General features: G+C 47.0%; 1 protein-coding gene across 4 annotated transcripts in view; it reads left to right on the plus strand.

Annotated features, from left to right (window-relative positions):
- CLPB (caseinolytic mitochondrial matrix peptidase chaperone subunit B) overlaps positions 1–15,771 on the plus strand; it is a 144,656-nt gene extending 128,885 nt beyond the window's left edge. For 2 of the 4 annotated variants that reach the window (XM_038568757.1, XM_038568758.1), the window contains 8 exons: positions 847–902; positions 5,345–5,389; positions 5,759–5,920; positions 11,413–11,569; positions 12,031–12,104; positions 12,238–12,357; positions 12,544–12,648; positions 13,031–15,771. In XM_038568757.1, coding sequence (XP_038424685.1) covers positions 847–902; positions 5,345–5,389; positions 5,759–5,920; positions 11,413–11,569; positions 12,031–12,104; positions 12,238–12,357; positions 12,544–12,648; positions 13,031–13,279 — 968 coding nt within the window. In that variant the 3' untranslated portion in view covers positions 13,280–15,771. Of the gene's footprint in view, positions 1–846; positions 903–5,344; positions 5,390–5,758; positions 5,921–11,412; positions 11,570–12,030; positions 12,105–12,237; positions 12,358–12,517; positions 12,649–13,030 lie in introns of all 4 variants that reach the window. The other 2 variants (XM_038568761.1, XM_038568759.1) reach the window with 2 other exon arrangements.
- The last annotated feature ends 614 nt before the right edge of the window (positions 15,772–16,385 follow it).

Consider the following 16,385-nt stretch of genomic DNA (forward strand, 5'->3'; position numbering starts at 1 on the left):
ACCTTCTAGGAAGCTAAAGTAAGCCCTTTAATGGCCAACACAGTGGGGATGCTTAGCAAAATTGGTTTCAGTCAAATGGGTTGGGTGTTTTTCTAGCCTGTTGGGCTGGATTATCTGAGGCATTCTCATCCCCTCACTCTCCACCCTCACCCCCAAACTTGCACCACCACCTCCCACCATTGCCCTGATGGGGAGTTTCATGCATTTGTTGTCTCATTTTTCCCTGTTAGCATCTTCATGGGCCTAGCACTCCCCCAGATGTAGGTTACTGTCACCTCACCATGATACTGTAGAACTTGATTTCCTATGTTAGACAGTGACTTCCAACAGTTTGGCCATCATACCAAATGGCCCTTCAAAGCCGCCACATTGGTATTGTCATTCTTTCTTTATGTTACAAAGAAAGGCTATGAGGCCAAGAAAAGGTGTTCTTTATTCCCTCAGCCTTTGTTTGGTTGGCAAGACCACAGGTGTCTAAAGAAATGCAGTGCAGTAACCAAGAAGTCAGGGTACTCCTGTGAGAGGCAAGTTTGCACTGGGCTTCAAAGGACAAATTGGCTCTGGATTATAAGAGTCCACCTCCCGCTTTTAAAATGCTGCTATAGAGAAAAAGTCTCAATCTCCATCCACAGAAAAATCAAGATGCAATCCAGACTTGGATTTTGGTTCCAGCTCCACCTTTGATTCTCCCTCCCAGTGACTGGGAGAGTCACCGACCCTCCCTGAGCCTCAGTGTTCCCATCTATAAAATACGTTATTTCAGATGTCCATGCATTTCTAATATTCTTTCATTCCAGAAGACAGTCATTTGTCCTAACCCACTACCTCTCCCTTCCTTCTTATTAGGAAAGACAGAGCTGGCAAAGCAGACAGCCAAATATATGCACAAAGATGCCAAAAAGGTAAGGGTTGGGATCTAGGCCTGGTGTGCAGGCCATGGAGACCTCACCACTACTGCTATACCCCAAAATTCTAGGCTCCTGAATCAGATAATAGTGAATTAAAAAGATGGACCCTGGCCCAGAAAGCAGGCCTCAGTCTGGCCCCAGACTGGCCACCAGTTGTTCCAGGAATTTGGGCAAATTATCCCACCTCCTTTTATCTGCACCTCCTTTTATTCATCTATGAAACAGGAAAAATAATCCTTGCCCTGCCTGACTTCTGGGGCATTTGGAAGAACCCCATGAGATTCATCCATGCATTTTCAGGCATGTACTTTGAGGAACTCAGGCTAGAAAGGGAAACAGCTTTAGAAACATACTAGTACTATCTAGTACATCAAGGCCATGCTAAAGAGTCTTGGGGCCTGTAGGAGAAAACAAATGGAATGAAAAGGTGCCGTATTGCTTCTCTCCATTGTATATGAGCTTTTATGCCTGATATCTTATGCCCTAAGCTGTGGGGTGGTCACAGTCCCCTTTTCCCCATGACTCGGAGCCTTTGGAATTCAACCACAAGAGAGACGAGAAGCCTGTCCCTAACCCATATTTATTCAGACTTGGGCTTTCAAGGCCTACTTAGTTTGACTTTCTATGCTAACTAGAAATGTTGTCATACAGAGAGAAGTGTCAGAGCCATCCTTGAAGATTGCAGAAACATTTCTGCTAAAGCCAAATGTTCTTTCCACTAGCCTTCCCCTGTGGAGGCTGAGGTACTCCTGCCCAACATCTGAAGTTGCTTCTGACCCCAGATGCTCTTGCCTAATTTCTATGGAAAGCCTCCCTAGCTGAGACAGTGAGGAATTACTCAAGCCTCTGGTAGCCAAAACTGCCCCAGCGGCTGAGTCCTAGCCACCTTCCATCCTGCTTCTGGCCTCACTGTCCCTTTGCCTCCTCCTTGAGGGCCTGACAGCCGTAGAAACAAGGTAGGTCACTCAGGTTGTATCCTCCTGGGCCACATCCCTGGCGCCCTTCTCCCTAATAACTGGCTAAAAGCTCCTAAGCTTCCCTGGCTCTGCCAATAGCTATGCTCTGCCTCAACCAAACCCAGAGCAGACCCACTTGACAGGCAGTAGGCAAGAAGCAGCACATGGCATGCTAATATGCTGCAACTGAAATAGCATTTTTAAGACAATTCATCAGGTTGGCAGCGATTGAAACAATTAGCACTCTGGAAAGAGCCATAAACTAGCAAGACTATTAGGGAAGATACAGTTACGGGCAGGAACCACCTGATTAGGGATGAAGAATTCTGAGTGGTTTAATTTTAATACTGTCAGAAAGGTTAATATTTAATTACAAATTATAATCTCCTTATCCAAGCTGTCTTAATATGTCTTCATGCACAGTGGAAGATAGAAAGCATTGGCTGACTTGCTGGTGTAGAAAGGAGACGGGGCTTGCTTAGAGACTGATGATGCACATCATTTTTAGTGAGCGCATCTGAACGAGGGGCAGACTAACACCAGTGCAGGGGCCCCTGAAAGCATGATGATGGTATCCTGCAATACACCATCACCCTTCAGGAGCAGGGGGCTGGGTGGGCAAGACCCTGGAGCCAGCCATTCCTCAGCACAGGCTCTAGTTCTACTTCCTACTGGCCTTAGGCGGGTTACTTGACCCCTCCAGGTTCCAGCTCTCTTGCCTCAAAGTGAAGCTGTTCAGTCCTGTGTCTAATGTTGTGAGCATGCAGTGAGACACTATGAGTCACAGTGACCTCAGGCTCTAGCACCCTTAAGTAAGTGCCTGAGCCCTGATCTCATGTTTATTTATCACCGTGTACTTTCCATGGTACCACCTCATTGACTGTCTTGTTTGATCCCATGAGAAAGATTGCACAGATGCTAAATTAGATCCACTTTTCAGATGAGAAGACTGAGACCCTATAACACGTAGGGGCCCATCCAGGGTCACTTGTGAGGAGAAGAGATGAAATCAGAATCCAGTCTCAACTGTCTTCTCAATACTATTATCCCTAGCTGCAGTAGAAGGCTAGATTGTAAACTCGTCAATTGGTTCCCATGTCAAATAGGGAGATGAGAGGCATGAGAAGCGCAGTACAACCATCTGTGTGTTTAATTTTTAAACCCTAGGTGGTACCTCTATATAACCCCTGCTGTACAAGCCCTGTGGGCAGAGTCTGTGTTTAGCAAGACATTTTCTGGCCTTGTAACAGGCAAGTGTGAGACCTGCCTTCAAAAACCTGAGTCCTGCACCGTACTTGATGCCAGCAGGACCCAAGAAATGATGTATAGGAAGTGTTATGTCACAGGAACAGTAGAGTATGGCTGGCTAAATGAAATGTACACTGGCCAGGAAGTCGGTGGCTTGAATTTAAGTTCTGGCTCTGTGATCCTTAGTTTCCTTATTTGTAAAAAGCCACTGATAGACCTCTGGACCTGGTTACCTCACAAGGTCTCATTAGCACATTTGTATAATTTCTTTATCAGATCTTTGGCTTATTTTTTTCTCTCATTAGCCTCTACTCTTTCTCCCAAATTGAGCGGTTTTGTTAACTTCCATTATTAAGGTTAATAATTCTTGAAAAAGTACCTTAATGGTACTCTGTGATCTTATCCTGAGGTAGGGTGGTAGAGCCCTGAATATGGCAGTTATAGTGGTACTATGACAAAGGGATCAGAAGCAAGAGTCTGAGTCCACATACCTGGGTTCAAACTCCAGCTCTAAACTACTCTGGAGTTAGCTGGGATATCTGTTCACATCAGTTTTCTCAACTGTAAAATGGGTTCAATTATGGTGCCTATTTCATTTGATTATTATGAAGATTAAATGAGATAATGTAAACTGCTACATACCGTTAGCACATAGTAAGTAATCAGTACATGTTGTATATTATTATAATTGTTGCCTCTTTTCTAGATAACTCTAAGCTAAGATTATGTGAAACCAAAAGTGTTCCAGCCAAGAAAAGCTGTGAAATTTTGTTGAGTTACTCAACAGATCAGCAAAGATCTAGGATGAGAACCCACATCACTTGACATAAGTGAGCATTAGTCTATACTTCTGGTATCCTGGAACAGTTGACATCTGTACACAAAGTGCAGAACTTACAGATGAAGACTGCCAAGAACTGATTGACAGAGCAGGAAGTATGAGGCAGTAGAGTTTTAGTGGCTAAGAGGACAGACCTGGAGCTAAATTCTCAAACCTGAGTGACCTTGGGCAAGTTACTTTAGTCTGTGATTCAGTTTTCTTACCTGGAAGGCAGGAATGATAATAATACTTAACTCACAGACTTATACATGTTCTGAGCTCTGTATAGCTTGTTTAGAACATTGCCAGGCACTTAGTAAGCATCCAGGGCCTGTCAGCTATTTTCATTAGGTACCCATCTTGTGGCTTCTAGTGCATTGCTCCCCCTGGGAAGAACTCCTAGCTTCCTCATGTCCATCCTCTTGTTCTTCCAAGCTTTTGTTTGTCTTGGCTGAGCTGCCTAGGGCCCTCTGAAAATGCTTGCTGGCTGATGTTCCCATGTTCTCTCATAGCAGTAATCACCTCCACATGGCCTTAATACTTTTCCAAGCCTTTATCTACCTCTTGGATTAGGTGCTGTCCTCAGGCTCCTCATGAGGCTGGGAGAGGAAACAAGGGCCTGTGTTACATAGGAAGAAACTGCAGCTCCAAAAGGGGAGGCATCTTGCTTGGTGCCACACAGACTGTGACCAAACTGGGACTGGAAGCCAGGCCCCTGCCAGAGCTCTTTTACTGCCCTGTACCTCAGGGATAGAGTGACAGAACACAGAAAAACTACATTTCTGACCAGCAGCGATCTAGAACATAGCCTGGATTTCAGACATAGATAGCTACCTCCCTCTAGGGTCTTGGCAGCCTGTCATCCTCAGCTCTCAGAAGAAGGGTATTCATTGAGTGTACTTTCTGAGGTGGAAGCATGTGCTAGTGGGAGAGGAGCCTGGGGGAACCCTGGTCTGGGTGGAGGGACAGGGAACCTGTGAATATAAATCCCTAAGTTCATCATGAAAAAGAGTAGGCACTCTGCCTATGCTAACTCACAAACACCATACTACATGTACGCACGCATACCCTTCCCCTGGGGCTAATCATGGTTGAACCTTACTCCAAAGAGCAGTTCCCAAAAGATCACTTCTAGGTCAGACTAGTAGAAGTCTGAAAGAAAGAGACCTGCTGAGCCAGACTTAGAAGAGCAGGGACATGACTTGGGTTTATTAAGGTAGGGAATGAGGGAGTCACGTTGGAGATGAATAGACAGAAAAGGAAGCAAGAAGCCAAAAAATACACGAGAATGGGATAGAGGATTTTGTGTTGGAGTGGTCTGAAAGCCTAGGGGATATTTGAGATGCCCTCTTCCTTAACCCTTCCCTCTACCTTCCTGTCTCCCAAATAGACTCCTTCTTGTTTCCACACAGGGCTTCATCAGGCTGGACATGTCTGAGTTCCAGGAGCGGCATGAGGTAAGTGAGAGTCCCTGGTGAAGTGTGATTTGGAGGGCCTCTCAATCAACATGACTCTGCCTGGATATTTTTTTGTTCCTTGTCATTTAGACCTGCGATAATTCCAGCAGCCTTAGGATTTGTCCTTTGGGGGCATACGTGTGCAAGAGGATCACTGGTCTATTTTACATAGGACTTGCTCTAAGAAATAAACAGAGAGAAGATCTCTAGGCTCTCCCATGGCAGCATTCCTATCACCCCAAAGAAAGTCCGACTATCCTTGTGGATACAGGCAGTCTTAATGAATGAAGCCATTTTCCTGTGCATGCCCATATGAAAAGCTAAAAAGTATAGAAAGGCCTTCCCAATATGTTCCCTTCCTTCTTCCAGGTGGCCAAGTTTATTGGGTCCCCACCAGGCTATATTGGCCATGAAGAGGGTGGCCAGCTGACCAAGAAGCTGAAGCAGTGCCCCAACGCTGTGGTGCTCTTTGACGAGGTGGACAAGGCCCATCCAGATGTGCTCACCATCATGCTGCAGCTGTTTGATGAGGTGAAAGTCACTTTGGACTGGGATGGAGTAGGGGATACCTGGAGGTATTGGGGCGCTGTGAACAATAAGAATCAAGGGCCCAGAGGCCTTGTCTGATCCCTCCTCCGCTTGCTATTTCCACATGTGTATGTTCAGTCACTTAGCAGATGTGGTTTTGTCCCCTTTCTGGACCAGGGCCCAGGGTGGGCCCTCGAGGGCAGACCAGCACTACCCAAGAATTGGAATTTCGTAGTTGCCCGGGCTACCTTCTAGAGAGACATGGAGCAGAGGTGCCAGGACAGACTTGAATTTTTAGTTCCCACTCTGTTCCATCTCTGTGCATCAGCGCCTTGACAAACAAGGAGACTGGATCCAAGATAAGCTTCAAGAACCTTTCTGGCTCATGGAGCCCTTCTCTTCCAAGGAGCTCTAGGCTTGTCACAAACTAGACAGCCTCCTTCTGATGGGGTGAGCTCTAAATGAGAAGAACTCCCTTCTTTATCAGCACATTCTGGGTACTAGGCTTGTTCCAAAGTTGTCATTGCTAACCATCACAATAGATAGGCAGAATAGAAACTGTCTTCATTTTTTACAGAAGAAACTGAGGTTCAGAGAGGTTGTAAATGTCTTGCCCATGGCATGGAGCTACTGTGCAGAGGAACCCCATTTGGGCCACAGATACATTTGATTCCAGAGCCCCAGTTCTCCCTCTCTGTATACTCCTTACTTCAAGCAGAGGACAGAGACTTAGGATCATAGGAGGGGTTGACTTCCTCAGGGGCCCTGCAGAACTGGATACAAGCCTTCTCTTCTGCTCCCACACAGGAGCTATTCTAGCCAAGACATGTCCAGATGGAGTCCAGCCTACCTTTCCACTTAGCCCCATCCAGCCCTGTGACAATAGGAAGGGTTTTTGCTTCCCATGTTGCAAGTGTGCTCAATGAGGTTTAGTAAGAAGGGACTCCTCCTGGACCAAGTAGCACACCAGGTACCAAGCCAGGAAGACTCAGATCCAATATCCCCACAACTACCCATCCCCTTCCCCACCTGGCCCAGCATCCTTGTCCCTGCCCCAGTTTTTTTTTTTTTTTTTTTTTTTTTTTTTTCCTGCCCCAGTTTTATTGCTGTCTTCCTAGCCCCCTAGCTGTTCCCTGTTCCCAGACTAGCCACTGAGGAATGAAGGTGGGGCCTCAAAAGGTCATAGATTCAGTTACCGATACCAGTGCTCTGAGACTTTCCATCTTGTTCCAATCTCTTGTTGGAATTCAAGTATACAGCTATAGACCAGACCCAGTCCTGCTCTCTGGGAGCTCCCTGCCTAGTAGATGGGTGGAAAGGAGACATGATAATAGTTGATATTTTTGACTTTATGTGCCAAGCACTGTTCTAAAACATTCACTCATATAAATTCATCGAATCCTCCCAGCCTGTGAGGATGGTTATTATTATTGCCTCTGTGTAAGAGATGGAAACTGAAGTAAAATGAGAGAAGTGAGTGGCCTATGGGCATGCAGCTGGGAAGAGACAGTCCAGGCTTGGAGCCCAGGCAGTCCAATTCAGAGCCTGCAGCTTCAGTAATAACTACCACGCAGCTATAGCCAGAAGAGAGAGATAGGTCTGCAGGGAAGCCTTCACAGGAATGGAGGGCTTAGCTCAAAGAGTATGGGCACTGCAGCTTCTGACATCTCTGCAAAGGAGCTTCTCGTGGCCTCCTTGGCCCAGAAAGAGTGAAGGGAGCTTTGACTGAGAAACACAAGTACCACCTTAAACTTGTTACCGCCTCTATATGTAAGCCCTCCCCCCACACACACCCGCCCCCGCTTCCCCTGCTGCTGTCCTTCCACTGGCTTACCTTTTGGGAGTCATAATTCCTTCCTCTAGCCCCCACCAGCCTACTGCCATTTCTGAAGTTTATGCCCTTTGTTCCATTGACCAAAGCTACCATCCAAGATTACTTAGCCAGATTTATGCTTATAGGCTTCTTATGGACCAAGACCTTGTATTACCTACTCCAACCATTCCCAGAGCCCACAAAGTCAAGGGAAATGCTCTGTTGAGTAACTTAATTCAACAGTAATTCAGCATACCTTCCAAGGATAAATAAGGAGGTTCTAGATGAACCTCCTTATTGGAGGAGGGCAGAATGGAGAAGGGCTGGCAGCAGACACCCACTGTGCAGAAGCATAGGGGCACAAGGCATCCTGGCCTGTCCAGGGAGCTCTAGCTGCTCAGTACCGCTCGACTGCAAAAGGGAAGGAAGAGCAGAACAGTAGAGGTGAGTGGGTAAGGTGAGCAGGGGCTAGTTATGACCCCAGGCAAAGGAGTGTGGGTTTACTTGTTAGATTGTAGGAGTCTTTAAAGATTTTGAACAAGGGGACACCTGAGTGGCTCAGTGGTTGGGCATCTACCTTCGGCTCACAGCGTGATCCCGGGGTCCTGAGATCGAATCCTGCATGAGGCTTCCCACAGGGAGCCTGCTTGTGTCTGCCTGTGTCTCTGCCTCTCTCTGTCTCTCGTGAGTAAATAAATAAAATCTTAAAAAAAAAGTTCTCATTTAAATAATAATAAAATAAAGATTTCGAGCAAGAAAGAAACATGACCAGATGCTCACTTTATAAAGATACTGTAGGCAGCAGTGAGAGAATGGACTGGAAAGAAGAGGGGGAGCAGCAAGAAGGCTGTTGAAGTATCCAGGCTAGATGGCTGCTCTAAAGCAGGGCTACAGGCTGGCCAGAACTCCCCAAAGGCCGACCTTGCAGGGCTCAGTGATTGAACATGAGGGGAGATGGAGGAGTTGGGGGTAGCCAGCTATAGGATTTCTGGCCTGGGTGACTAGATGGCCGCTGTCACCATCAGCTGAGGCGGACAAGGAGGACAAGCAGGAAACTGGCGAGGAAGATGAGGAACTGAGGTTTGAAAATGGCTGAAAATGAGATACCTAAGGGACAGACTAGGTAGAGGTGTCCAAGAGGCCAGCCATCAGTTGGAGCAGTCTATAGCATAGGACTGATCTAGACTAGAGGCAGAGATTCAGGAATGCATCAGCACAGATAGGGAAGGCTGAGATCTCTCAAGTAGGGGGTATATAGTATGCAGAGAAGAAGAGAGAACTAACACAGAGGCTTGTGACCAATATATCAGGAAAGGCAGAGAGGGAATGTGGTTCAGTGTGGAGCGAGAGGACTCAACAGTCTCTGCCTCAGTGTTCATGAATGAGTGGGAGAGACCAGCAGCAAAAAGCCCTCCAGCGTACTGTGGTACATGCTGCACTAGGATAAGTTGCAATGCCAGGAGTTGTCAGGGCACCAGATCCAGTCTGAGGACATGAAGGAAGCCCCCCATTCCCACCCAGCCCTGTTCTCCCAAGCCTGGTCCCAGAGAAGCAGGAGTCCTCATGCTCTCACCAAGTAGAACTAATGACTTCAGAGCCTGCTGTGCAGGGCAGAAGTCCCAGGAGGACACTAGCCCCTGGGGAGCCTACCTCTGTACCTCCCTTTAAGTATGGAAGCAGTGGGAAAGCAGCTCCTATAACTCTGGGTTGGGTAACATTCACACCCTCCCAGTTACTGCTGGGACGTGGAACAGTGGCAGCTCCTTCTTTGAGATACATCTCTACTGCCAAGGACTCTGAAGAGGAGGAGACATGAGCACTGTGAAAGTCATCCTTTGGGTTAGTCATATACTGTATCTGCTCCCCTCACCTACCTGAGACCCATTCTCAGGCTCAGTTAAAAGCAGGGTTTTGATCCTGGAATGAAATTGCCTAGTTCTTGTTCTGGCCACTATAGCAGGATGTGTACTCAGTCCTCGGGGATGAACTCTGCGAAGAGTGTCATATGCACACATTTGGACGTGTCACACACACACACACACACACACACACGTAACTCATAATCAGGAAAGCCAATGGCAAAAGCTCAAGAACATCCACTTGCACCCTTGCCTTCCTTTCTTCCCACCCCAGCATAGGGTTGTGGAAAGTAATCAGAACCTGGACCATAGGGCCCCTTCTGAATTGATCCCCTTGGAGTTAACACTTTCTAAGAGGCCTGAGGGGCACCTGGGTGGCTTAGTTGGTTAAGTATCTGACTCTTGATTTTGGCTCAGATCATGATCTCAGGCTTGGGATCAAGGCCCATGTTGAGCTCCATGTCGGGTTCTGTGCTCAGTGGGGAGTCTGCTTGAGGATATTTGTCTCTCCCTTAAATTAAATAATTAAATCTAAGAGGCCTGTGCCAAGGGCCAGTATAAAGCAAGGCTAAAAAGCACCAGGTACCATGCCCCGCATAGAGTAGGTACTAAGTTAATGCACATTCCTTCCCCTTTTGCCTATGAGGGCCAGAGCTGATCTGCCATTGGCTTTAGAAGCAAGCGCTGAGCCTGAGTCAGGTCCATACTACCAGGGAAAGGGAAATGCTTGAGGTGGACTAGTTACCAGCTGAGGTTGAGGCAGGCAGGAGCCGACAGGTTGGGGTCAGTGACCTGTCCCCAGAACCATGCTCCCTGTGCTTTGTGGGAGGGGTGCAGTGGTGCACAGAGAACACTCAGCAGGGCTCTGGTGGTAGAAGTAGAAGTGCCATGTTGGTGTCCACTGTTGTTACTACCATCAGTTCTGCTCAGCAAGACCCTGACCATTGCTTTCATCATATAGGACTGTAAAGTACTGTTATACAGTGATGGACTTGTTTGCTGAGTAGATGCAGCTTCTTGCCTGGAACTGAGTGGCCCCAGATAGCTATACTTCTCATTCTTCTGTCTCTTCTCTCTGCTCTTGCTTCTTTTCTTTTTCTTTGATGCATCTGTCTCCACTATAGATCCTTTCTTTTGTCTGTGTCACTTCTAGAAAGAGCTCAAGATTCCAAGGAATCTTCCCACATTGGTTAAAGGAGGAGCCTTATTTTCTGTCCATCTCTGTCAGGCAAAAGGATGGCTTTAAAGTTGCAGAGATGGCATACCTGCAACATACCTCCTAATAACAGTTCAGAACATTTGCACAGCTTAGCTAACTAAGGATTTTTAACCAACATGACCATATTAGTCTTCACAGTGGCCCTATAAAATACTCTCCTCTGAACTCCTGGGCTTCCCCTTATAACACTTAACTCACTGAATTGTCATTGCTGGTTTCTTGAGTGTATTTTTTTTTTTTTTTTTTTTTTTTTTTTTTTTTTTTTTTTTTAAGGAGCCTGTTGAAGGCTCAGTGAGGCCCTGGTGCCCCAACACAGAGCCTGGCCCAGACTGGCCTCCAAGAGAATGTGTTGGATGGATGCCTGTTTAATCAGTTGACTTTTGGGGTGCCAGAGATGAACTGGGGACCCTGACTGATGACAGAGATGTAGTCTTGACTCTTGACTGGAGGCACTCTCAGCAGATAGAATGGTTACAGCCCAGGGCAATGAGAACCAGGAGGAGTGAGCAGCCGGCAGTTCTGAGCCAGGGGTTCTGGGGAGACCTCCTGGAAGAGGTACCCAGGCTCAACACTCTCTGACTGTGCAGTCACTGTTCTTTCCCAGGGCCGGCTGACAGATGGAAAAGGGAAGACCATTGACTGCAAGGATGCCATCTTCATCATGACCTCCAATGTGGCCAGCGACGAGATTGCACAGCATGCACTACAGCTGAGGCAGGAAGCTTTGGAGATGAGCCATAACCGTATTGCCGAAAACCTTGGTATGGCACATGGCCTGAGCTGTCTGGGCATCTGGGCAAGTGCTCAGACCATCAGCACATCTCCTAGGGGCAAGGATGATATCAGGCAGGAGGCCACATCTATCACCTTTTTATTTAGAAATGAACCTTCCAACCCCTCTTCCAAGTCAGAACTCAGGTCTTGGTCCTGACTGTTGTTCCCTTCCTTCCCTCCCTCACACAACTCCTACCCTAAGGAACCCTCAGGCTTTGTATTTGTAGCACATAGAACTGGAAGGGCTTCAGGAAGTGCCCAGTCCCATGCTCTCGCCATTCAAGTGGAGACTAGGCTGAGGTTTAGAGAGCCTGAGGTCCTGACCAGGATCACACAGACCATCAGGGGCAGGACAAAAGGTCTTTTTATGAATGGGGGCTGGAGGCAGGCACAATTCCCAGAGCTCCTTAGGTATGAGAGTAGGCAGTTTATGATTCTTTTTCCACAGGGGATGTCCAGATTAATGACAAGATTACCATCTCAAAGAACTTCAAGGAGAATGTGATACGCCCCATCCTGAAAGTAAGATGTCTTTGTCCTTCCTACTGGAGTGTCCAGTGGGAAGATCCCTTAGCCATCCTTAGTCTTCCTCACTGGGGTCTAGTAATTCCCTTCTGGGTCACAGAGCTCACCCACCCCTAACCTGGCCTTGCAGGCTCACTTCCGGAGGGATGAGTTTCTGGGAAGAATCAACGAGATTGTCTACTTCCTCCCCTTCTGCCACTCGGAGCTCATCCAACTTGTCAACAAGGAGCTGAACTTCTGGGCCAAGAGAGTAAGAGCAGGAACTTCCCCTGGGCGGGGTTGGGAGTATCAGCTGCCTAGAAGCATGGAGCACAGTGGTGCGGGCGGGTGACCCTGGTGGCACACAATCACTCATAGTCCCAGGCCTCAGGCCAGAGTGGTGAGAGGTGGAAACACTGGGCCACATGCAGGTATGCTCCTATCTGACCTGTCTCAGGCCAAGCAAAGGCACAACATCACGCTGCTCTGGGACCGTGAGGTGGCAGATGTGTTGGTCGACGGCTACAATGTGCACTATGGCGCCCGCTCCATCAAGCATGAGGTGAGCACAGGAGCCAGAGAGAAGTAAGGCACCTCCCTCCCTAGTGCCCCAGCCCCATCCTAGGCTCCCAGCCTGGAATAGTCCATACTCAGAGGAGATGCCCCTCAGAACCAAAACCAGATAAAAGTAAAACTCCATTCTGGAGAATAACCAAGTATGAACCCCTGCCAGAAGTGAGGAACTGAGTTAGGAACCTCAGAAACTGACATCATTGAGTCTTTAGCATAGTCCTGCAAGCTGTGTGTTGTTAGCCCCACTTTGCAGAGGGGGAAACTAAAGCTCAGACTTTAGTCTCTTCTGACTTGCCCTAGCAGTAAGTGACAGAGCCTGGGCTTCAGCCCCAGGCCACAATAAGGATGACCATTTCACCTGTCACCTACAGGTAGAGCGCCGTGTGGTGAACCAACTGGCAGCCGCCTATGAACAAGATCTGCTACCTGGGGGCTGTACCCTGCGCATCACTGTGGAGGACTCAGACAAACAACTGCTCAAGAGCCCTGAACTGCCCTCACCCCAGGCTGAGAAGCGTCCCCCCAAGCTGCGGCTAGAGATCATCGACAAGGACAGCAAGACCCACAAACTGGACATCCGGGCACCACTACACCCTGAGAAGGTGTGCCACAACCTCTAGCTTCTACCTACTTGCCTATATGTGCCCTCAACATCCAATAAAGGCCCCTCGGCTGTGGCATGGCAACTGACCTATCTTCCCCTCATGCCCTTTTCATCCTCTCCACCCAGCCTGAGGCCTTTTCACCTCCTCATAGCCCCTGGAAGACCTCAGCCTCAAAGTCAAAAATAGGGATGTGGCCCTCCCATAAACCCTTTGTTTTGGGTCCAGAACTTGCTAACAGGCCTCCAAGAGAGGAGCTGCCTCCTCACCCCCTTCAAAGCAGGGAGGAGAAGGAGGTCCCATGTCCTATCCTTCAGCATGATCCCTATGGCCTGTAGTCTCTGGGACTTTATCATGGTCCCAGGAAGCTCAGAAGTTTGACAGCTAAGAACAGATCTGCCTGGGAGAAGACAGGAACCAGGCTATGATCTGCCATCCTTTGCTGGCCTTTATGGAATGGGTCCCCAGAATGTCTGCATAGTTTGTGGAGAAAGTACAGAGGCCCAGGCACAGAGGTTGTACAGTGTAGGCTGTAGCTTCCTCTTGCCCATACCCCAAAAATTCCAAGAAGAAGGGACCCATTAAACCCTTCCCCTCTCCACTGCCATATGGTGGCCATTCCCCCTCACCACACATTCTGGTATCAGGCCAGACCATGCTTCTCCAGCTTTGGAACTAAGCCAGCGTAAGGCACCTCTAGGAGGAAGGTTGAGTGGGTCACTACCCTACTCTTGCTCTGGGACTGGACAATAGTACCAAATGACCAAGCAAGCTCACTTCTATAGGGCCTCCTTCAGGAGACTAACACAAACATTGGGGAGCTAGCTGTAGGGAGAGTGATAATGAAGTCAGGTTGTTCCAGGTGGCCACGCAGTCTGCATGTTAGTCACTAAGCAGAGGGTCTGCACACCATCCCCCAAGGGCATACCACAAACCAGCCATGTTTCGGTCCCAGCTTAGCAGGACACAACAAAGCCTGGTGCATCCTTGGGTACCATCAGCAGTAGCCCATCACCTGCAGGGCCTTTTTGGCTCCCTCCTTGGTGTCAGCTAATCTCTTTTAGGAAGCAGAAAATAGAGGCAGGAATTAAAGTCCCTTGGGTGATGGAAGAATGCCCCAACAAAGTGGTAGGTATGAGGCAGTCAGAAGTCAGGAAATGGGCTCCAGCAAATGCTCCAGCAATCACTGTCCAGTCCCTCAAAGAGCTATCTGCTGCTTCCTACCTCAGTGACTGCCGTTCTTTTTACTACTGCTGCTGCTACTACTACTACTACTACTACTACTACTACTTGTTTTGAAATCATTTTAGACTTACAGAAAATTGCAAAAATAGTAGTTCCCACATACCCTTCACCTCTCGTGTCTTAGTATTAACATCTTATAAAGTTATAGTATAATTATTAAAAGCAGGAAATTAACATTGACACAGTACTAACTAATCTGTAGATATTCAGATTTTGCCATTTTTCCCACTGATGTCCTTTTTCTGGTCCAGGGTCCAATCCAGGATCCCATGTTACATTTCTTTTTTTTTTTTCCATGTTACATTTCGTTGAATGTTTCCTTTGTCTCCTTCAGCCTGTGACAGTTCCGCCATCTCTTTGCCCTTCATGACCTTAACACTTTTTGAAGTGTCCAGACCGTTATTTTGTAGATTGTTCCTCAGTTTGGGTTCGTCTCCTGTTTTCACATGATTAGATTGAGTCTGCAGTTTTGGCAAAACTTCCTCCAGAAGTGATGGTGTGCCCTTTTAGTGCCTTCTAGCAAGGGGTGATGTTAACTTTGATCACATGACTGAGGTGGTGTGTATCAGGTTTCTCCACTATAAAATTACTTATTTCCTCTTTGAAATTAATAGGAATCTGGTGGGAAGATACTTTTAAGCTATGCAAATGTCTTATTTATCCTTAAACTTTTGTTACCAATTTTAGCATCCACCGATGGTTTTTGCTTATGAGTATTAATGCTGTGTTGGCCTAATGATGACTTTGTATTTACTTATTTCATCTGTATTTATTAATTGGTATTCTGTTGTAGGAAGAACTATCTCTTTTCTCCCATATATTTATTCTTTAATTTATTTATATCAGTATAAACTGATGGATTTTCTTTTTTATCCTGTGGGCTCTAATCTAATACTAGTTTATCTGTTGCTCATACTGGCCCAGATCTGGCCACTGGGAACTCTTTGGGTTGACTTCTGTGTTGTTTCAGCTCTGCCCTCATCATTTTTTTAGCCCTTCCTTACTCTCTAGCACCACACAATGTTCCAAGCTCATTTATATTTTTCCTGTTCCAGCCCTGGCATCAGCTAATTTCCCAGGTAGTTCCTGGTTCCTTGCGCTCGAGAATGGGCACTAGGTGTATTAATTGCTACTAAAGTGTCATTACTTCTAGGCTCTTTCAGCACACAGATCTAGGAAATAGGTGTATTCCTGTTAACACACACTGTTGAATTTATCATTGTATCTATATGTATATTATTAAAAATCATGAGTTTACATTGAAACCTATAGTTCCAATCCAATACCATAGGATTTGTGACTGCTGTTATTATACTCTACTGTTCTTTTTCTCTTCTGCTATCTCTGTTTCTTCTCCTTTCATTCTGTTTGGTGTTCAGACTTCCCTTAAAAACTCCAATGCAGTCAGTTAGTGACCATCCTATATGGAACATTCCTATTAGATAAAGTTCTTATGCCTGGTTGTCAGTCTTTGGTTCAGTTAGCTGTGGCTAGGAGCAGCAGGCATATAACTCAAGACCAGATAACTGTATTAGAAAACCCAATGGCCACCTTTGGGAAATGGAAAAAAGAAGATACGGTAGGCCCTCAGATTTTGAGGAACTTGATTATCACTTCTACAGATTCTTAGCTATACCTCCTAATTGATGTTGGCCTCTTGTTGTGCTTCCATAGCATTCTAGGCAGTACTCAGCTCACCTGCATTGTTTGTTCTATATCTGTCCTTGTCACTAGAATGTAAGCACCCAGAGAGCAGATACTCAGTTGTCCAGCTCACTGTCCTATTCACAGGACCTGACTGCCAGCATATGACAAATGCTCCAGGTATTTGGATGGATGGGTGGGCCCTGCAGCAAGCACAAATCTCCACAGTGAGTCA

This window comes from Canis lupus, chromosome 21, assembly GCF_011100685.1.
Source record: "Canis lupus familiaris isolate Mischka breed German Shepherd chromosome 21, alternate assembly UU_Cfam_GSD_1.0, whole genome shotgun sequence".
In the NCBI taxonomy this organism is placed as follows: domain Eukaryota; kingdom Metazoa; phylum Chordata; class Mammalia; order Carnivora; family Canidae; genus Canis; species Canis lupus.